Source organism: Labrus mixtus, chromosome 9, assembly GCF_963584025.1.
Source record: "Labrus mixtus chromosome 9, fLabMix1.1, whole genome shotgun sequence".
In the NCBI taxonomy this organism is placed as follows: Eukaryota; Metazoa; Chordata; class Actinopteri; order Labriformes; family Labridae; genus Labrus; species Labrus mixtus.
In genome coordinates this window covers 17,303,360-17,325,254 of record NC_083620.1, presented here as the reverse complement: position 1 = coordinate 17,325,254, position 21,895 = coordinate 17,303,360, and the positions used below count along the sequence as shown (strand labels likewise).

Genomic DNA, 21,895 nt, shown 5'->3' with positions numbered 1-21,895 from the left:
TTATGCGTCCTGTTTTATGATTATTTCATGATACTCATGGCCTTGTGTATCTGTGGTTGTTCAGGGACCTAGAGAGTAGTCATTATGTTCATTATTTACAGCCCACAGCTCAGTCTTTGTCCATCACCCATAAGAGTACAACCCTTTTCTATGAATCTTACTAAACCCATCAACAGATAAAGCCTGAAAGACAGACTGTGGGTGTGTGTCTGTGTGTTCATGTATGTGTTTGTGCACGTTTTGGTCTCTTTAAGAGACAGAAATAAAAAGAAAAGGATATCCAGCTGGGTGGTTTCATCAATGTCCTTAACAATAGTCTACAAAAAAAAACATTTTGGGGTAAAATCCGTATCAGAGCAGTTAATATTCATTGATTCCATTAACAGTCGCTTGGAGTACATGTTTTTATATTAGTTTACATGTGTTTGTCTCATTAAACTAACCTGAGAGAAGAAAATACACTTTACAAACTAAGGTATGGTGTTAGGTGTTCAAACTGCCTGTCAAAAACAATATCAAACTTTACATTCCATTCAATGAATTTAGTATTTACATAGCCAGTGTTTGTGTAGATGAATGACATATGTGAAACTGCATGTTTGTAGCAGCTTTAAAATACTGTATGACGCTACAACATATGCTAGTCACTATAACCCAAAATGTTGTACAAAACAACTTTGCATGCTCTAGTTCTTAAATGCATCATGGAATTTCAGCATCAATTTTTACTTTCTACAATGTCTTTGTTTTTTTGTTGTTTGTTTGTATTTTACTGTTATAATAGCATTTTTAGAATTACTCATGTTGCCACGCTGCTCATTCATTTATAATTGATATGACACCATCTTGTGGACAGCTATGGTAACTTCAGTCTCAGTGCAATTCTAGTGTAAGACACAGACATATGAGTGTCTGTTGAATTAATTGACACAAACGCTGCCGATCCCTTAGCTTCATTTGTTTATTTTTCTTTCTAAATAGTTTAAATGCATAAAAACAATCAATCACATCTTTATTTGACTCCACACAGGCATTACAAAGGCAAATCATGAAACCCAAAACTGAAAGTGGCTCTTCACAATTTCAACATGTACCGAGAGTTCACAATACAAGACATACCAAAAAACAAAAGAAAATGAGGAAAGTACATTCAGAAAACTAAGGCACACACCAGTTAGAGATGTTACTTTCTTAGATGAAATAGTGAAGAGGAAACTAGACCTTGTGTGAGAGCAGCACATCTTATTTCAGTGATTTCATGCAAGTTGCAAAACAAAGGGATGACAGACATTTAAACTGCAGATATCCATGTTGAATAGATTTAAAATCACAACTTCATAATAATAACAAAAAAAAAACAATATAAAGCCCAAGCACAAAGAGGAAAGCTAGTGGTTCGCCGTTTGTCCTCAGAACAAATCCAGTCATGAAGTTGACTAAATCATGTTTGTTAATAACCTGCATACCAAACCACTTTCACCTTAGTCCCATGATGCACTTGTGTTTTTCTGATTGGACCATACCAGTTAAAATCCATATGTAAATACTTTGATTAATATTTTTCTGACAACAATTTATATAAAATGACAAACACTGTCAAAATCCACACAAAGAGTAGGACAAAAGTCGCCACATGTCAATAAAACAAAGAGTAATTACTTATTTTGTCATTTTAGAAATGACTAAACTGGAAAACAGAATTTCTGAAATCACAATTACCTCAGTGTTATTTCATTATCATTGTATTGAACATATACAACAACAGTTATTTATTTGTCAGCCCTAGATATTTGGGCAGTACTCCCTTGTGTTAAGGCTTTATATAGAAATCAAAATGTTTATGGGACTTAATCAAACATAGAACATATACCTCTTAAATCATTGTTTTTGTTTGATCAAACATAAGGCAAAGACTAAAGAAAGCCTAGCTGTGATAGCTCACAGTGAATTTCACTTCATTCAATAGTTTAGTTTCACCTGACAAAATCTCCATGAGACTGTGACATGACTCTGTTAAATTAAATAATTGTGAGCTTCCTGTAAAGAGTATACAGATCTGTCGTCGGACTTCTGTCTTAACAACTTAATGAAGTCATTCTGGTCCATACTCAACTATACAGTGAATATAGACACTTCACATAACTTTGAATACAAAATATGTAAGATATTTTCTAGTAAACATTTGAAGTGGTTATAATTTGCGTAAATCATAACTAAACAGACCGCAAAATCATCGCATTTCCAGAGTAGAACTGCTTTCTATACATGAGAGAAATACATCATATGTAAGCTTTTTTTTACAGTGGTTAAAAGCATAGAAGACTTCTTTCAGTAAATCATAAAAAACAGTCATCATCTCAATGCATCTCTCTGTATCTCACTCAGACTTTCTGGTATGACTTCTTCTCCCTGAGTGTATCTTTCAGATCCGCTCAAAGTTTCACACGAGCCAAAAGAACCCCGCAAAGCCCTAACTTTCCGATGTGAATAGAAATGTTTCACAAGCACCACGGGTGTTACATGTAAACTGTCTCTTCACTAACACTTCACTTGAGTAGGCCACTAGAGTAACATCTGTTCACGTGTTGATAGAAAGTGCTTTGGTTTTCAGGGACACACACGACATACTGTATTTGTGTTGTTTGTTAACTGCATGTTATATATTATCAATCCTTATTTATCATGTGTTCAGCTGACATTATGGCAATAAAAACTAGTTTATCAAAAAAAGCACAAAAAGGTGTCACAGGACAATTCTAAACAGAAAGTCATGTGTGAAATATCCCTTTTTAATTTTAGTTTAAAATACCAAAAAAAATATTTTTGTACTGTCTCTACAGAGTAACCCAAAGTGAAAAACTCACCAAATGTGAACCGGTTTACTAAAAGATAATACAAAACGATTAGTCATTCTTCAACTCGTAGCCATTAGCTGTCACTGTCTCTTGTTGGTTCTTTTGCTGTTTGTGCCAGCTCTTGCTCTTCCGAATTGCAAATCGGACAATGTCCACCATGAACACCCAGGACAGAGCATACATAGCCACTCCCCCACACTTGATAAAGAATCTCGGTCTTGGGGAGATCAGCTCACAGTACAGCATTGTGCCTCCCACAAAGATTCGCATTACCACAAACAGCAGTACGAACGAGATGTCTACAACGTTCCCCAGCACTGTCCTGTAACGTCCTGTTTGTTTGAGGAACCAGCGTGTCTGCAGCAGGGGGTTGGTGATTTCACTGCCAAAGAGAACCGCACATCCCTCGATGCCAGACTCCCCCAGCCACAGAGTCAACAGGATTCCCAGGATGCTCATGGTGTGGTGGGCCAGCATAACGGGTCCCTCTGTGCGGAAGTACACACACCAGGCCATATCAAAAATAAAGTAGCCCAGGCTCACCACCAAAGCACTCATCTGCAGGGGAGTGTTCTTGGTACCTGGCATCCATGAACAGAAACATGCAACAGTTTGTAGTTAGCATATTTTTTACACATAAGTTGCAATAACACAAGCAATACAGAATAAAGGTTGGAGGATCACAGTTAAAGGATTTGTCTCTGATGAAGAGCTTATCCACACTTTGCAAGTTGTTGTAGTCTAAACAGTGCACACTAATGTCTGTTTTGAATAACACTCAGCATTTTGCACAACATGTGAAGCAATTCTGAGCTCAAACTACAAGTCAAAATAGACAGCATTAATCAGCAATAATGTTAACAATTGACTCTCATTAAATTTGTCTGTTATGCAAAAATAATAACACATTGATGATTTGATAAGCCCCCTACCTGGATGAGTGAAAGGCCAGGGTCCATCCACATAGCCTATGTATGATGTGATGCAGACTGCCAGGATGCCATGTACCAGTGTGACGAGGCGACAGTTCCACTCGTAGCTTCTGGACCCGTTAACAATGCACACGATAAAGTAGAAAGAGGCCCAGCAGGACAGGCACAGCAGCGCAAAAACCACAAGGAGTGCCATCTTCTTTTCTACAGGCAAAAAGAAAACAGCTAAAACCTTACGATGACCTTAGAATTTCCCTGTCAGCAGTCATCAAGTGAACTTTGAATCACATTACACAGTTAAGAGAAAAATCCATAGAGACTCATCTTGTGCTGTAATATCGCTTACAGGAGAAAGACACAGCATTACCATCCAAAGACATGGACTGTGCAATCCTTTGTAAGTGAACAACAATTAGCCTTTGCTTGAACTATAATAGCACTACAGTTGGCAGGCTGAGGGTCTGGTGGGGTGAGGGGGACGTCTCTTCTTCTGCTGTGACATTCGTGCTAGGAGGTCAGACCATGCAAATGGAAAGGCCCACCCTCACTGGTCTGGAACAAGATGTCTCTGAGACTTCAAGCAAGTTTCTGGACTAGGTGAGAGGTTACTGGGTGCCGGGCGTCAGACATTCATCATGAGGGGGAAAGGTTAATTAAGCAGTTATTTTGTCCCATGTCCCAGTTCTTGTGTGTACTATCACAATACAAGGGGTATCCTATAAGTAATGATGGCAGAGGGAGATGAAGCTGTGATTAAATTTGTAGTGGGAAAAGTTAATTAGGTTACCTGGCCAAATCCGTTTTGTTGACATAGTAGGTAGCAAAAAAGGTGGACAACTTCCCAATATTTTCTCAAATGGCCATTCTACAGTATACTGTCATTATGTAGTGGAAATAGTCTGTAATATTGCATATTGATTGTTTTGTCCAGCAAATAGTCCAAACATAATCAGACTGCATAAATATATAACGAAACACCTTAAATCTCCAGGTAACAGCACAGTAGCACAATCAGTGCTAGATTGATTCCCCCCCTCGATGCACCACAGAACGCCACAGGAGGTCATTCCTGCCTGTGGCCATCAAAGTCTACAACTGACCCTGGACTATCTCACACTAAAAAACTGTAACCTCCTCCATTTTTCATTATTTATTTAAACTGTGCAATATAATAATACGAATAATCTGTCCATTAATACAAAATGTAATATTATATAAACTGTGCAATAGTCTTACAAATGTGTATATAGTCCATATTGGCCTCACTCTCTGCGCTTTTGTAAAGAACAACTTGTTTCTTATAGCTTGATATTTTATTTGAATTACTGTTTTATTCATATTTGATTGTATATGACTATATTTCTACTGCTTGTGTTTTTGTGCAACTGCAACGACCGGCTTTGCCTCCGGGATCAATAAAGTATTTCTGATTCTGATTCTGTAAGGGTTTGGGTAAAAAAAAAAAAAAAACACACATTTTGAATGACAGAATATATAAAGGCAAGGTTAGTTTGGTTGTATTCTGTTAAAAACAACTAACATATAAAACACTTGGCCCAACATTTAAGAAAGAAAGAAAGAAAGAAAGAAAGAAAGAAAGAAAGAAATTTAACATAGGCCTAGTATCTGGATAAGGATCTGCAATGACGAGAAATGACTAATGAGCAAAGAATTCAGTGGTGCAAATGGTATGTGTGACAGATACAATTAAACCCAAAATAGCCTATATGGACAATTCCGTTTGGGTACATTTACAAATCTGTATCCTATCGCTTACATGAGAACAGGCACAAACATAAATGCAATCGATAGAATATACACTGTCGTTGTTTGATCTTGCATATCAAATCGTTTGAGCAACTGAGGGGTTACCCTACTTTAATTGACGCGTCGTCTTCCGTGTTGCGTGGGAATAACTCACTCCGTGCTGTCACACTCAAACAGGTTTATCCGAATCGTTCATTCACAATAGATCTTCTGGTCGTTACATACACTTATAATTGCATGCAAAACAAAAACCAGGCTAAATGTTCAATTCACCTTACACTTCAACGGCGGTCAAAAACAGTGCGCGTCTCTCGGTCGGCTGCTCACCTGTCAGTGTTTACCTCTTCCTCTAATTGTGAATATAAAGTGAATATGCCATCTACTGGGACAGTAATGAATTGCTACAAAGAGCACACATACATTGAACACACAAATGGCCCTAACATAGGCCTACACTTTATTAAAAAAATGTTTAAAAAGTTAAGTTATATTTTTAGAAAGGTAAGTGTTATGTGGTGTTGCTATAGAAGAGTTCTTTCAACCTTTCTTTGTTAGTTATATGATCAGAGATGAGTTATAGGGATGGTTTAAGGCTTTTAAATAAGAGATGTGGAAGCAAGGTTCCCAACGCAAGAGGCAAAATCTAGCGGCATGCACAGCATTCTTATTAGGTTTCCATGGAAACAATTGTTGAAGGGTTCTTTCCATGGAAACCGAAGACGTAACGTTAGCAGTAAGTAAATTGAAAACAGCTGTAGTTTATGTTAGCCTTAATGGTTATTCCCGTGCTGAGGGAAACTTAAAACTTCCCTTTTCATCAAATATAATATCCCCTCCTTAGCAAGACAAGATCATACAGGCAAAACTACCCAGTTAGCACCATCCAGTTAGCAAAGTAACAACAGCAAGCTAACGTTAAAGGGCTAACGGAGTGTTTTCTTATCGGGTGGTGATGCTTCTCAAAAGCAGTCAAATTACATATTCTTACCTTATGGCTGCACATGTAGTTGTTCCTTCGCGTACATCCTGTGCGTTTTGCGTTCAGTGAAGTGATGTTGGTTTGACTGAAAAAGGCTTGTTTGCAGACAGTGGTTGCTCTGTGTCGTTGTTCCACAGCATCCCTCTTCAGTTGTTGCCTCGCCACCTTACTGGTCGTTGTAGGCCTACATGCAACTGTTGGCAATTGTTGAAGGGTTCTTTTCCCGAAACATCCCACTCTATGTCGTTGTTTAGATATTATGGCGTCATTATTTCATATTTATCAGAGAGAACATGTTTCCATCTTTCATAATGTATTGTCCATGTGATGGGAGGTTGCTTCATCCTTTTTCAGTGGCGACATCATGTGGTGAGTAGGAGGAACTACATACAAATACATGTCAATAAATGTAAAAATGTGCTTTAATTTTTGTTAGTAGCTAAATTTACTTAATGTCGCTGAGAATATCTTAATTGCTTAATACCTTGGTGGCAAGCACTGACCTTGAAAGTAAAAATGTGTACACTGGAAGCTGAGGTGGTCAAATATGACAGGCCTCTGTTCACTGCTTAGAAAAAGGCAGAAAATGTCCCCAGAGAAAGAGTTAAAAAAAATATTACTTTCACTTTTTTTTGCAGTGCAAAGAAAGACTTTATTGAAACAATTAATGTAAAACACAACTCCTAAATGGTACATTACCTAATTGCTTCATATTCTCCTTATGGCAACTTTTAACAGCGTAGTCAGAACTCTTTCATAGAAAAAAACATTTTTATAGAACCTATCCTATAATTACATGGCAAAGATATCAGTGGAAATGTTAAGGCACTTGATCGCCAGAAAAGGCCACAAATAGAAATATTTCACTCATTTGGTTCTTTAGTAAGCAGGACAAACAATCACAGAACATAAACAAAATGAACAGTATATGGCAGTTAAGACTGAGATGAAGATGGAGGTATGACAGACCAAAATTATACTTCAACCAAACAGAACAGACACACAAACTGAAATTTGGTCCCAAAAGATCAATAAGCGCAAAAGCATGAAAAAACAATAAGGGATATAAGATGTTTAAATTAATAACACTTAGCTTTTGGCATGAAACCAAATTATATTAATTCTGGCTTCTGGATTCAACAGATATGAGAAACCCTGTTTGAGCAGCAGATGGCAGTAGAGATCATTTAAAAGGCTACGCTGCAGTTTATTGAACTCAAACATGGATAAACAGGATGGTGAGACATTACAACCTTCTTTTAACAGTATTTCCTTTGACTTTGGTTTACTTGACACTCAGAATGTGATTGACAGACACGGGGACTCCACTCATGGCTTTTAAAAAGGACCTTACTTAAATTGTCCTATGAAATAAGGTATTAAAACTGCCTATCAACTAGCATGGTGTGCAGATGAGCCTGGAAACAACATCCAAAGAACTCCTGATACTGAAGACCTGTGGATTATGTGACTTTGAGAGCTTGTTTAACACAAAAAAGATAAAATTAGTTATTTGTAAAAAAAAAAAAAAAAAAAAAAAGATAAAAAAATAGTCCTCCATAATTTCACTTTGCAACTAAAATAAATAAAGCCAGCATTGGGGAAGAATTGTCTTTGTTGGCCAGCTTATGCTGCTGAACAAACATGGCATTTAGCTGACTACAAACCGTTTATCACAGAGCTTTTTAAAAGAGAGAAATCCACCATCCAAATGATCCTTCACCAGAATGGGCGACCATTTGTACGGCTCCTTTGATCAGAAACACATGTTGTTCCCCTGCTGGTGTTTGCATAAGCAGAAATGCACTATCCAGATTTGTGCACATTGTAGCTTGTTTGACAGGTTTGTGTCGATGGCATCAATCATCTGCTTCACAAATCCCCCCACCCCTGAAAAAAAAAGGCACAAAAGTGACCGCTTCTAGGCAAAGTCCCGTCATAGTTGACAATGATATGTCAATTTCCCAAAAGAGGCTCAGAGTAAGTGGGTCCTCTTAGAACAACGAGCTGCACCTCTCCTCCTTTAAAGGATTTGGTCTCATTTTGAACCTGAATTCTTTTTTTGTCTCAGCTTGGACATCATGTTCTCCTCACTCCCCATTTAAGACAGCTTCACTTAACATCATATAAACTGAGGTCCAGTGTTACTGTGTTGTCTTTAAATAGCATGGGTTGGGAAGCATTGGCTTCGCTTGAGGGGGAAACAAAACTAATGATCCTTTTAGAAGAGTTAAAAACAAAATGTTAGGTCTCCTCATCCCATAGACAGAGCTGTTTTTGGGGGACATAGTAGGTGAAATGGTAGCCCTTGCTGCAGCTCTTTATGCCACATTTGTAGTTCGAGCCTTTTCCTGTTGTGTCCCTGCTGCGGCAGTACTTTAACTGACACGGGTACCACTCCAGACGCAGGCTGTATGTGCAGAGACACGGTTGCCACAAGTCTTTAGTAGAATGACAAGCCTGAAAGCTGGGCACCTCTGTTGTGTGGGGCAGGGTCTCAAACATGGAGCCATCCACTCCTGGGACACAGAGATGAGAGGGTGCATTATTACCAAAGCTTTAAAAAACAAAAGCAAGCTATCATCCTCGGTGTGATTTCACTCAATTAAATACTGTATTGAACTGGAGAGGGGGAACTGAGTGGCTCCAAAGAGAGGAGATGGTGCGGCAAAAAAAAAGGCAGCTTTGTTATGCAAAGGAGATGCTACTGTGATTCCCTCCGCTGATAATGGTGCGCAGTGCTTGGTGAACCATGACCATCAACATTGTTTCCTCTATAACAGTGCTGTCAGCGGACAATAGCGCTGTCATAAAGATTCTCCTCAGCTAGAATATATTGGACTTCATTGCCATTTAGATACTTGATCCCTCTGCGAAAAAGGCAGTATAGTTAATGGGAAATTATATGTTCTTAATCCAGGTGTGTGTCCAGGTGTGAGGGTTGTACAATTATGTCACAGTTTGTTTTTTTTAATTAAGAGAAAATTTAAGAGCTGTGCAGCCCAATTTGAAATCTAAATCTCACAACTCTGATCAACACTTGTGGCAAGAGGGATTTATTTCCTGTTATGATTTGACCTACTTAATAGCAAATTTACTTATGAACTTAGGTCCATGGCAATGCAGTACAAATAAATCCATTTTAAGGGGGAAAAAACGTGCAAGTTCCAAGATCAAGGGGTGGATTATTCAAGTTTTAAAGTATTCAAGGTAAAAGTGAAAACATGTTATCAGATATGTAAAACAAGAAAGAAACGTGTAAACAAAGATAGGATCAAGAGTAGTGAAGCCTTAACAAGAAGCCAGAGAAAGAACAGTGATTTCACTATCATGAAGTTGAGGTGATGAAAAACAGAGTGTCAGTACAGAGGAGGACGGGGATATACATTTTGACACACAACTCAGCACAACTCTCACCTTTGTCCAGCCAGTGTTTAACATCAGCCTCTCTGGTGTAGATGGCCTCCCGGGCTTCGCTGCACATGTTGTGGATATGGGAGCTGAGTTGCCAGGCCCGGCTTAGATTGACCGCTGCGCTCATCGTCAGCTGTTCCAGTCCTCGCCGCTCCTCTGCCAAGCGAATGGCCTGAGGGTTTTTCTAAGCAGAACAGCAAACATTTTAAGAGTTAGGAACATATTCACACACAAAAAAAAAAAGACATGAATACTTCCATTAGCGGTATCATACCTGTCTTAGACGAGCCATGGACTCGCTGGGTATGATCTCATTGCGGCTTAGGCGAGAGATGAAGCACAGGGCCTGGTACTGGTTCTGCCCTCTCTCCAGCTCTCCAAGGATCAGCGCTCGGAATATTTTCACATCCTGCAAGACATCAGGGATGCGAGACGATAAACAGACCTTCCCCAGAAGACACTGAAGTGGTGCATCAGGCGAGGATGTAATAACTTACTGTTTATATGTGTAGGCTCATACAGATTAGAACAAATATTCTTTCCATTTCCAGACGCTCAAAGTAATTCAATATGTGGAGCTCAAAGATGTTTAAACAACTGTCTGCTAAAAGTGAAGAGGGTTTATTATTTCTACAATCACAGAGCATCATCTGACACTTTGATGGTACTTTATATATTCTGTATGTCTGTGCAATGTATATCTAGCAATGTTCTGGTTCTTTTGTACTGTCAAATTAAATCCCTAGGGCGCTTTTTTGACAAACTTATCAAAGTTTCTCACATGCTGTAAAAGTCTGGCACATTTTACCACTCTGTTTTATGTGGAACTGTGCAAGTAGGAAAATGGTGATAGTGGAGGAATCTAGGGGAAAAAAAATTGTTGCTGTTGGCAACCGTGTTGAGAAATCTGGCGTCAAACCCAAGGCCGTAAAGAGTTGTGTGAGAGGGCATGCAAAGCATGATGGGAAGCTCCAGCAGTGGGGAGAGTAGAGCAGCAGACCCGTCTTCCTATTCATCAGACAACCCCTTTCCCACCCCCCAACCTTTGGCTTGTAGATAGACTCACACAGGCCCAAAAACACCCCTCCTCCACTTTTCACACAGAAGTCTGAAGCCAACCAAGCCTGTGGAAAGAGAAGCTGTTTCTGAGCAGGAAGAACTCTGGGACCGCTAAAACAGCCTAAAGATAACCCCATTGAGTTCGCCTTAAGCCCTTTGGTTCCACTTCCTGTATGCAACAGTGTACCCACTGGCAAGTAAGCAATGCAGCATAGCCTTGGATGTGTTTACGCTCTGTACCTCTTTATAGACCACTCTGCGTGATCTCTGGTTCATCTCTTGAAGTACCACTATAGTCTGTGAAAAGAGTTCGTGGCAGGGGTACAATACAGGCATGGGTATTACACAAGACAATTATTCAAGACTATTTGACCTCTGGAAAGCAAATTACAGAGCAAATATTGCTTTGCAGGCTTTATGTGATGTTAACCTCAGACTTTCCCCTCATGTCTCTGTGCTCAGTGTTGTAAGAAAACAAGGACTCAAAATGACTGTAGAAGCAAAGAAAATTGAAATTAAATACCTCAGATGTACCCTTGCTGTGATAATAACCCAGTTTTGTAGTTTATCTTTACAGAAAGAACAAAGTAGGAATGATTAAAGAGAATGTCAAGACTGCAGGAGGCATGAATCTATCAAAGTGAGTTGTAACGAAGAGGGAACACAAAGCCGACAGAGACACGGCAGAGAGCGACGTTTCCCCCTCCAGTGTTGGGAGACGCGGAGGCCACGACTTTGAGACCTCCCATACTGCAGACACATGGCGCTACGCTGGGATGCTGTGTGTGTGTGTGTGCACATGTGTAAGTGTAGGCACAGAAAGGAGGGAAGGCATTCGTGTCAGCCGCACAGATTTGCCCCAGGGCTCTCTGGGTAATTACAGAGGAGAAGGGTAGCTCCACCAACTATGCTTCTTTGGATGTTTCTGAATGGTAAAATGTAGACGCTGAGTTGCCTCCTCCTCCTCTTGTGTAATTGTGTGTCCAGATTAATGATTGTCTACTTCTGCTGCCCTGCTTTGGGGTAAGGCCAAAAAGGGGGCAAGGAGAGGGCATCTCCGCTTACTGTGGCAACAGCTTTTGATGCAACTGATAGCTGATGCAACTTAGTCTGAAGCCAACATCATCTGCACACAACAGAAAACAAGTAAATCCAGAATAATTAGCTTCAGATTGGGTGGAGAAAAGGGAGAGCACTCTCAGGTCTGTATGTTAATTTGCAGCTGGCAGGCATGACTTCCTCCAGAGCAGTGATGCAGGAACAGGAAGGACAACTTGTCATACTCTTTGTCATGATACTTCTAGAGTCACTTTATTAAGTTGGTTGTGTTATTTTCTTAGTGCTCCAACAGCTGCAGTAAATGTAGAACTTGTTGGCATAAAAAAAGCTTGAAATAACTCCCAACAGCTGACGGAGTAGCTGGTGCCTGTAGAAAATTAAACATAAAAACTAAATGGAAAAGATAAGCCAAGGATCCATTCTCAGAGACACTAATAGCAAACTTCGGTAAATATCGGACAGATGGCTTTTGTCACAGCAAAGTAAGCTGTATCCCCCTTTTTACTAGCCATGCTAAGCTAAGCTAAGCTAAGCATCTACTGGTGGCTTCAAATTTCAATTCAATTCAATTAAAAAAAAACTTTATTTGTCCCCGGGGGGCAATACAAAGGCACATTTAGCATGAAGACATGAGAATGGTGTTGATCATTAATTCCATCCCTTTCACCTAACTCTAAAACCATTACTCAAGTCATACCGGTGGCCTTTAAAAAAACATTTCTCCAGGTAGCGAGTCTTTCGACTAACTATTAAAAAAGTTACTCTAACTGAGGCCCTTAAATAGCAATAACAACCCAATGTTTTTAACTTGCTGCTGAAATAATAATCAGCACTTCTTCTAATAGCAAAAACAGTGAAAACAATGACATCATCTCAACAGCCCCATCCAGACAGAAGCTGCTGGATCCAACTGTTTGTTTGGACAAGACGAGACTCACTTGTGCCTGCCTGAAACCAACCGTGGCACATTCACACACTGACTTGTTTGTAAAAAATAAAAGACAATAGAGCAGAGAGAATGCAATATTTGCAGAGGTTTGATTTTATGATAACATACGGTCACCAAACAGAAGAGAGTGAACTAACTGATCAAACAACAGCAACATATTTATATATTTATTAAATGTGCCACCAGCTCAGTTGACCAGACAAACATGATAGAGACAGGTGTCAAGATTGTGTTGAAAGCAGTAGGGGGGTAATGCATGTATTTCCTGTTATTCAGAAGATGACCTGAAAGCTGGAGAAACTTTCGAACAGAAAAACACTGATTCAGCTTCAGGACATCGCATTCTCTAAACTGAAGGGAAAAAAAGGCTAGCAAGGCTACTTGAATACACAAGTACTCCTTAAAGAAGTAAGGCCTACATCTGGAGAATGAGTCACCTCCTGAACGTGCATTTTCACAGACCTAAGTAAAAATTAAAGGTCTGCAGACCAACATTTAGAGAAAATCACCAGGTGCGGACATTAAGAATTAAAAGGGTGACATTCCCCTGTCTTGAAAAAGACGGGGTAATACCATAATCAAAGGACATTGTAGCCTTGAGTTTTTCCCGACCAGAGCCCTGTAAATGTCAGCACAGCTATAAATAATCCACACAAGTACAGATTCCTCAGCATCGCTCCCCGACACCCGGGACTTAGTCCATTTGGAGACAAACTACCTCTGGCCAACAGCCAAACACAAGCCTGTATTCATGAAAAGTGACTAGTGGGTCAAACTCTGACCTGTTAAACAGCAGAGAGGTGGAGCACTGTTTCATTGGCAGTTACCTTTGGTGGGCCAGGTTATTTAAGAGGTGCACAAAAGCCCATTCAGTCAGTCAAAGAGTGCCATTTACAGTGCACATTCTCAGTCACTGTAGTTGTAACCCAGCTAATCAAATACGTTCTTTTCACTTAGCTTGTACCTGCTTTACTGGCTGTAAAAAGGAGATCCATGTAAAGCCCTAAATGGACAGAAAAAAAACAGGTTATTTTCTGTGGCTAAGAGCGGTTTAAATATTCAAGGGAAAAGACTTCTACTGCAAAACTGCACTAACTGTGCCAACTCACACTTGCATGCATGGGTGGACATTCAAACACACACAAATGTATGTACACACAAACCCACACACAAACACAAACAGTGTGCCAGCAGCTATTCCCTGTGCGGGAGGTTCTTCCTGTTTTCCAATCCCCTCTAAGACCCTGTCTGTTGATAAGGCTGACGGCTGCCTGGAGAGGACTGTTGGTCAGCCACGCTCTGATGACTAATTAGGGATCACGGTGGGTCTGTGTGGGTGTTTTGGTTGGTCTGGAATTATTTTATCAGTCAATCTTTCAGAGCAGGAACCAAAACGTTTTCTGAAATACTACAAAATTGTGACCAGGGGCTAGCATCCTCTAGGATCTCAGTTGATCTCTTTGGTCTTTATTTGTAAAAACATAGTGGAAAATGTTGTAGGTGTTTTAAGGATTTAGGTAGATCTGCCTCCCCCTTTTAAAACAACATTCAGATTGACCCTGTTTGGTGATGGAAAGGTCCGTGTTGGCAGAGGGGAGCCCCCTGTTTAGAAAGCACAGGTGTAGGCAGGGATTAAAGATCATGTTGGGAGAAAGAGGGAGAGAGGGTGAGCCACACTCACACAGACAAAAGGAGCAGGAGAAAGGCTGCTGTGCTGAGAAATGCTTGAGTTGAAGCTAATTACACAGTCTCCAAAGGCAGGAATGTGGGAGTCAGATTTGGGGCTGGGTCACACCTGGCTGTCCAAGGAGCGAGCCAATTAGTAAACAGTGGCAGTGAATGGACAATAAAAACACTGCAGGCCATGGAAAGAACGGTGTTCCCCTTGGCTGTTCGACTGATAACAATGGAAGGTAACATTGTTTCCAACTAAGGAGTGTAACTTAGAAAAACAGAAAAACAGCCAGAAAAACCCACCAATGGGTCTTTAAAACCTGTGCAAAATATGTGCAGGTCACAACGAGGGAACTTTTCATTCTCACCGAGTCTGGATGCAATTATCCAGACACCCAAACTGTTTATGGAGACTTTGCATTCAGGAAATGACAGAGAGACAAACAGTGGGTGCTAACAGGGAAGGAAATGAGGCAGATAGATAAGGCATAAACAATGGAGATGGCTAAAGTCCCATTGAGCCTCTAACCGTTGTCCCACAGCTCTCATATCCTGTTGCAGAAGGACACACAAACAGCTCTTTAATGACATTAAAACATAATAGCACGATCAAAAAGCGACCTGATACTACTTTCTACAGAATTGGAAAAACATAAAGTCATGCCTTTAATTTCTATAACTTTTACAATACAGACAGTTTAGAAAAGTGACACAAGAGTCGTTTATTTGACAATAAATTGAGTAATTATTACCTTCCCAAGTGTGGGCCTTTATAGCTTTTGCATGGAATCTGATCTATATTTGTATATCTTTGCAGTAACCAGGCAGAGCCAACTGAAAGGACAGAGCCACAAATTTGACAAAAGGACATTTCAGGACACCTGATGGAAAACAGGACACAGGTTTTGGCAAAGTAAACCCTTTGTTAGCATTTTTTTTGTGGTCACATGCAATCTTAAAACCTCTGCGGTGAAATGATCCTAACTATGCTCTGTGCTGGCCACAGCTACTGCAGTCCAATGTCTCTGATGGAAAGAAACTCTAAAGATGTGTCACTCTGCTGCGTCATCTCGCCTTGCACGTCTGTGGGAATGGAGAGTTTTTTTTCCCCTTTATCAGCAGCCTCACAGACGAACATCTGGCCTGCCGGTGGGAGGAGGATAAAGGATAAAGACATCAACAGGGGCCATAAGAGGCCAAAGGGGGCCCATGTGGGGCCTTGAAGGGCCACAACAGGGCCACAGAGGAAGCTAGTTTCCTTGGACTGGGAGTCAGAAGGGAACAAAGGGTGGCTAGGAGAAAAGGTTTAAGTGTACGGGTTTATCTTTGAAAGGAACCAGCGCCTGCACACAGTGCAATGAAAGGTGCAGGGAGTAAAAAAAAAGAAGAAAATGCACATCAGTTATAATCCCAGGTATAAAATGTTATCTTTGCTCTCGATTTTCCCTTGTAGAGTGACCTCATGGGACCTCATTGTGCAATTACTTCTCTATGGAGATTATCTCTTCCACGTGGAAAGGGGCCATATAGTGAAAAGTGAAACTGAGTAGGAGTAGAGGTCTTTTAAGGTACCGCTTAATGTAAAACGAAAACCTAATTCCTGTGTACCTGTGTATCAAATAAATAACTGAAGTCTTTTACTGGCTGTGTTTCATTTTCATTCAATCACGGCTCCGTTTCTCACACAGTTTGATTTGATCTATCGATGACTCGCAGATGACTCACTGTGACCTTTCACAATAGCACTGAGGGCAAACCCAATGTGCCCCAATAGTGTGCCCCGTCAAAAGTGTCTGAAGCAAGGCCATTTCCCAGAATAGGTGACACTTACCTGTTACAAAGACTTTGCAAGTTTGTGCAAGTGACAAAGTGGGATGGTGGTTCAGGGTTGAGTGAGAGGTAAGGTGTGGCGGAAAAAAAGAAAAAAAAAAACATCACAGAAGAAATGGTGACTGCACTGCACTGACTTGCAGTTGCTTCTTTGGAAAACAACAGCATTTCCCACGAACAAAAAGGAAAAAAAGAAAAAGAGTACGTCTTATAGCTCATAAAAGCTTCAATCCAAATCCAATTTAAACAGTTGTGATGTTTGACACAGTTTGTGGAGGCTACAAGAGAACAGATACTGTATATATCCCAAGGGGATGGCTTACAGAAAGGCCAACTAACCTGCCTCTCACTCTGCTTTTGACATCACACATGAGGGTGTGTAAAGAATCTCCAGTTCATTCTCACAGAGTGCTCACTGTTGGGCGTATCCATGAAGCCTTACAGTGCTTTGAAGACAATCAGAAAAGTGACCTGTGGGTAAAAAAAACTCATCTGGATGAAATGGAAGCGGCTTTAATCTGGTGAAAAAATTAAATAAAGATTCATCCATCTAAATGGATGACAGGCTCATTCTGATTATGGTGCTTTTGTTGACATAATACAGACCAGTTCAACATGATAGTGTGAGACAAGTAATCTGAAACATCTGTTGCTCCCTTGATCTATCAGCACAGCATGAGGTCAGGCTACATCTAAAACCATGTAACCTTCCAGCGCAGACAAATACTCTGCAAAACACTCAGTGGATGATTTTTAAAATGGTTTCTGATGCCAGTACTAGTGTCTAATGGGCCACTGATGCTGCCTAAAATGCAGTATTGGGTATTGGAGAGTTCCCTAGACAACAGACCCATCTGATACAGTTATTTAGAACCCCCCCCCCCCCCCCCCCCCCAAAAAAAATAATAATAATAACTTTCTTCAAGTAAGTTATCACACAATAACAATCATCAACAGTGTGGTTCTAGTGCGAGTGAAATGATGGTCAAAGCTGGTGAATTGTCATCAGTGTTCCCATGTATTTTACTCGGCACTGGTACAGAAGGGAACACTTGGTATGGGTCAAAACTTAAGTTGTCGTATCTGAAGCAGTATTAGGGAGTATAAGATACGAAGATAACAGCTAAGTATTATCAACCCCCCCAAACTCAAGCTCTGTCTCACTTGTTCGGCATCTTGGAACATCTTTGACAGCAGACTGTTAGAACATGACTTGTGGGGGTGGAGAGCTTTCCAAATTTAAACAGCCAATTCATATTAATCTAGATTAGTTCTGGACAAATGCTTAAAGAAATATTTCCTTTCAAATGCTTAAAAAAGCCCGGGTCAAGAGACGTACAAGGATGTGCACCATTGCATTTTGAGAAATGAAACCCTCTTTAAAAGTCTTAAATCATCTGAGAGTCCTACAGATCCGCTGGTTGTACATGAAAATAGAGTAGAAACTGATTAGCTTCTCCGACAAACTTTCTACATCTGGAAAGACCCAAAACAGCCTTTCAGATATGCGAGACATTTCCCTTGGATTAAACTCAAAGACATGGTTTATGTTCAGCTCAAAGTCTCAGACTTTGTTTGACCATAAATTGTTGCAGAAGTGAAAAAAGCAGATCTGTACTGAAATGTTACAGCTACAACAACACATAAGGTTGGTCTTTTGTTGGGAAACTGCAAGATGTCATCAAGATATCACTGGACTGCAAACAGATTGATACAATGTAACATATTTTCTGAGATGATTGAGCTGTAAATACATCACCATGATACCAGACAGGAATTAAATATTGAGATTACTGAAAAGAAGCCTACCTCCTACTCTGCAAAAAGTTGAGCAACATAGAAATGCAATTACAGAATAACCAGAAGGGGATAAACCAACCCTCCCATGATGCCCCTCTTTCATAAAACTGACATCAGCACAGTTCTGCAGTGGTTTAAACGATGTTATCTACATGTTGAGATTTACTCAACACGACACAGAGGTGTGAGGAGCGAGCTAAACCACATCATCTTTTCCATATGTCTGCAGAGTAACCCTCCTGAAATCGCAGTACGGCCGATTCTCACAGTGATTCATTGCTTGGATAAGGTTGACTAAACTTCCTTCTTGCTCAGCCAGTGTCTAATGGCTATAACATTTACCATCAAATCTTTGCCACGTATTCACAAAGAAAAGAGCAAGACGCCTGCTGTCTGGTGATTATTCACAGACTTCTTTTTGAAACTGTCCAGTCATTAACAAAGATCTGATCATTTTGTTTGAACACAGACTTCAATCCCAGATGAATCAATCATCTATAATCAAGTTAATGAATAACAGGGATTAGATCTTCCGAGTGGTACTACCTAACTTTTACATCACCTTTCCACTTTTTCTGGTTATAAATCTCCAGAGCTAAACACCCCTGTTATATTGCTCTACTTCCCACATGCTGGACTCCAGATTCATGGCAGCTGGAAGTGACAGCTCATCCAAGTTTCCATAAATCTTAGAGATAGTGCAAAAGGACTGAATGAAAACCACATGCAGGAGAAATGAGAGGCGGACAGGAAGGAGTGAGGTAGAAGGAGACAGAGGGTGAAGAAGAAAAAAAAGGAGGAGGAGGGGGGGCAAAGAGGCCGACCTACAACTGAAGAGATAAATCAGCCAGCGGAAAAGTAAAGTGATCTAAGAGGTTCTGTTGGCTTTATTCGAATAAACAGAACCATATGTGCATGCATGAAGGAACGCAGCAACATAAAGGGCCCTGCGCCACCAAGCAAAAGCTTCCCCTCACACAGATCAGTGTGTGTCTCTTTATATCAGTTTTGTCACCAATGATCGGGGGTGACGGCCTCTTCTCTTTCAACTCTAAATTAGCTGTTTTGGTTAGTGAACCAGACGTACAGATCAAAAAGGTCAGACATGCCCACTTAATCCTGGTAAATCTCCCCCTTCACATCTCGCCAGCTTGTCAGCTTCTGTGTGACAGCAACCATCACAGACACATGCCTTTGCTCTGTGCGCTTCTCTGAATCCCCCCCACACTCACTCACTCCCTCACTCACCCACCCACCCACCCTGGCCGATAGCAGCAGTTGTAGCTTCCTTCCAGCACTGACATTTATTTGTCTCATGAACAGTCATTGTCAAAAGTGAAACAGTGCCATTAGTCCCCCCCCCCCCAAAAAAAGTCAGGGATGTAGCACTGACCACGCAGGGGGACACTTGATCTGCTCTTAGAAGAATGCTAAAAATGGCGGCTATAACGATCACTTCTGGGCCACAGGGGTCTGTGTGGACATCCACATCAACAGCTGTCTTGACCTCAGTGAAACTCACACTGAGATGGAAAACGATCAATGAAGAGATCTCTTAAGTTCATGTGTGTTACAGTGTTATTGTGTCTCAAATGTATCCTTAATCAAATACAGTTTTTATGTTATAGATGGCTTGATATAGCCTAATGGGGAAAAAAAGGTTAAGGCAACAAGAAATAGCTAAAATAGCAGACATTTACACTTTTGAATACAGCCTCAGTCCCTGAAAGGTCACAGTTACACACACCCTTTTGGATTTGAGTTTTATCCTAGGAACCCCATTAAGCTTAAAAGTTTCTTAATATAGCCCTAGATCAAATCAGATCAGTGGTTTCCAAACTGAAAATGGGGTCTCATAGACAGTCACAGAGAGAGCTCCAGAAGAAAAATAACAAGATCATCTATTATTAAGTCACTGTGCTTACCTATCATGTCTACCTATACAGAACCAACTGGCTGTTAATGTTATCTAAAAGACCCTTTTAAGAACCATAATGTTTTAGATTACTGGGGATCCCTCAAAGAGCTCTTATGGGCCCCCTGCCTTGTTGTTTGGGCAAACAGATTCTGCTTCAGGCTTACTTCACAGTTACACCGTAGTGTGAGACTTTCTAACAGTAGGCTATCTACCATAGTTCTATCTACCATGTGTCAGACTAAGTGGGCAATAACGTCCTCTTATGGCACCACAGTTCAGTAAAACCGGCACACATGACCACCTCTCACCTGCTTGAAGTCCGCCACAAAAGTGATGAGCGTCCCATCTCCTTGTTTGAACTCGAGTGATATGGAGTCTCTCTCACTGTCCGCCTCCAACACCTCATCGGTCACCAGTCCGTCCGAGAGCCGGACCCGGACCCGCAGCTCCGACCCGAATCCCACAGCGACCACCAGTACCAGGGCGCAGAGACGGGTCAGTATCCGAACTGAAGCCGCACAGATGCAACTCGCAAACATCCCCAAAGAAGCACAACTGAACCCGAGAGAGGAAAAAATCGAGGCGAAATCCAAAGATCAGCGCTCATATCCCCTAACTGTTTTCTTGGAGTTTGCGTAAAGTCTGTTCCTCCATATTCAGAGTGTTCATGTCGTCTGCTGTGTGCCAGCACTTTACAGATTCACGAGCACGTTTACAGAACGACACGACAGTCTCCCTAGGCTAAAATCTGAGCTTTTGACTCCGCTGGAAGCTTCAGTAGTTCACTTCCATTGAAAGTCTCTCGCTCCGGCGTTGTTGATTAGCTCATGCGCATTTCAGTTTCCCCTCCACATATTCTCCGGAGTTCCCACGTCGCTTCTCGTTCTGCGTTTGGTTGATATTCCTCTACTTCTGCCTTCCCTTCCTCATTTAATTCATGCACTTCCTATCCGTCCGTATTCCACCAGATCTCGCCTGGACTCCAAACTTTCTGTTGTGACTGAGTGTGTGCGCCTGAGTGAGTGAGTGCAGAGATGGTAGTAAACTCTTAAAGCCATACCACCCTCTGGAAAAGCCTGCCCATCCCCCTTTAAAGGCCTCATGTGATTCTCCTGCACTCCAGCAAGCTGCCTGAACTAATAATACCCCACAACAATTATGACTAAGGTGTTGTGGGGATTTGCAAATGATAGTTTTAGGTGAGTTGTTCGTAGCATGTAAGGATAAATAAAAGGCTGGTGTGCAAACTGTAACCTGCAGCTGGTTGTAATAGAAAAAGTAGTAGGCCTGGAGGAAGAAAAAAGAATCTTACTGATGATATTTTCCTAAGTTTACAACCCTTTTTAAATCGAAAATAAAAATTTAAATCCAGTTAATATAAATTAGGTGTTGGGCTGTGAAATGTAATCTTCTAAGGTCATTTGCACATAAATCCTTTTTTTATTGCTTGTTTGTTTAGCTGAGTCTGTGAAATGTAGACTTAAAGTGTGAAAATCAGCGCAGCATGTCTACCCTAAAGCCAAATGAGCAAAACAAAGATTGTCTATTTTCCCCTGCATTTGTCGTTTGTTACTCTTATTGACTTATAACCAGTTCTGAGAAGAAAATCCAAAAGTTTCACTCAAAAGCTTTTGGTTTTAAAGTTGTTAATCTACGGCA

At 40.7% G+C, this 21,895-nt stretch overlaps 2 protein-coding genes across 4 annotated transcripts; both read right to left on the bottom strand.

Moving 5' to 3' along the window:
* Positions 1-995: 995 nt before the first annotated feature.
* tlcd5a (TLC domain containing 5a) lies at positions 996-6,902 on the bottom strand. Of its 3 annotated transcripts, none has more exons than XM_061046617.1 (3): positions 6,543-6,902; positions 3,788-3,991; positions 996-3,343 (listed from the first exon to the last, which is right to left on the bottom strand). In XM_061046617.1, the coding sequence occupies exons 2-3, from the start codon at positions 3,981-3,983 to the stop codon at positions 2,904-2,906; spliced, it is 636 nt and encodes a 211-aa protein (XP_060902600.1). In that variant the 5' UTR covers positions 3,984-3,991; positions 6,543-6,902; the 3' UTR covers positions 996-2,903. The 3 variants fall into 3 exon arrangements, with proteins under 3 accessions (XP_060902600.1, XP_060902598.1, XP_060902599.1); XM_061046615.1 differs by having other exon boundaries at positions 996-3,436; positions 6,543-6,898; XM_061046616.1 differs by lacking the exon at positions 6,543-6,902 and adding an exon at positions 5,665-6,510 and having other exon boundaries at positions 996-3,436; positions 3,788-3,983.
* A 1,153-nt stretch (positions 6,903-8,055) lies between these two features.
* On the bottom strand, positions 8,056-21,279 carry oafa (OAF homolog a (Drosophila)). The gene is made up of 4 exons (XM_061046614.1): positions 20,545-21,279; positions 10,222-10,356; positions 9,951-10,131; positions 8,056-9,052 (listed from the first exon to the last, which is right to left on the bottom strand). Exons 1-4 carry the CDS (start codon positions 20,773-20,775, stop codon positions 8,778-8,780), a joined length of 822 nt encoding a protein of 273 aa, XP_060902597.1. The 5' UTR covers positions 20,776-21,279; the 3' UTR covers positions 8,056-8,777.
* Between the last annotated feature and the right edge of the window lie 616 nt (positions 21,280-21,895).

Bases quoted from the DNA above. Each gene is read 5' to 3' on its own strand.
- oafa (XM_061046614.1), bottom strand. From the start codon at position 20,775: ATGTTTGCGAGTTGCATCTGTGCGGCTTCAGTTCGGATACTGACCCGT. The intron at 10,357-20,544 runs GTGAGAGGTGGT...GATGTCTTGCAG, and splicing joins TTGTGGCGGACTTCAAGCAG to GATGTGAAAATATTCCGAGC. The intron at 10,132-10,221 runs GTATGATACCGC...TGTTCTGCTTAG, and splicing joins CCATGGCTCGTCTAAGACAG to AAAAACCCTCAGGCCATTCG.
- tlcd5a (XM_061046615.1), bottom strand. From the start codon at position 3,983: ATGGCACTCCTTGTGGTTTTTGCGCTGCTGTGCCTGTCCTGCTGGGCC. The intron at 3,437-3,787 runs GTAGGGGGCTTA...CATGGATGCCAG, and splicing joins CTGGCCTTTCACTCATCCAG to GTACCAAGAACACTCCCCTG.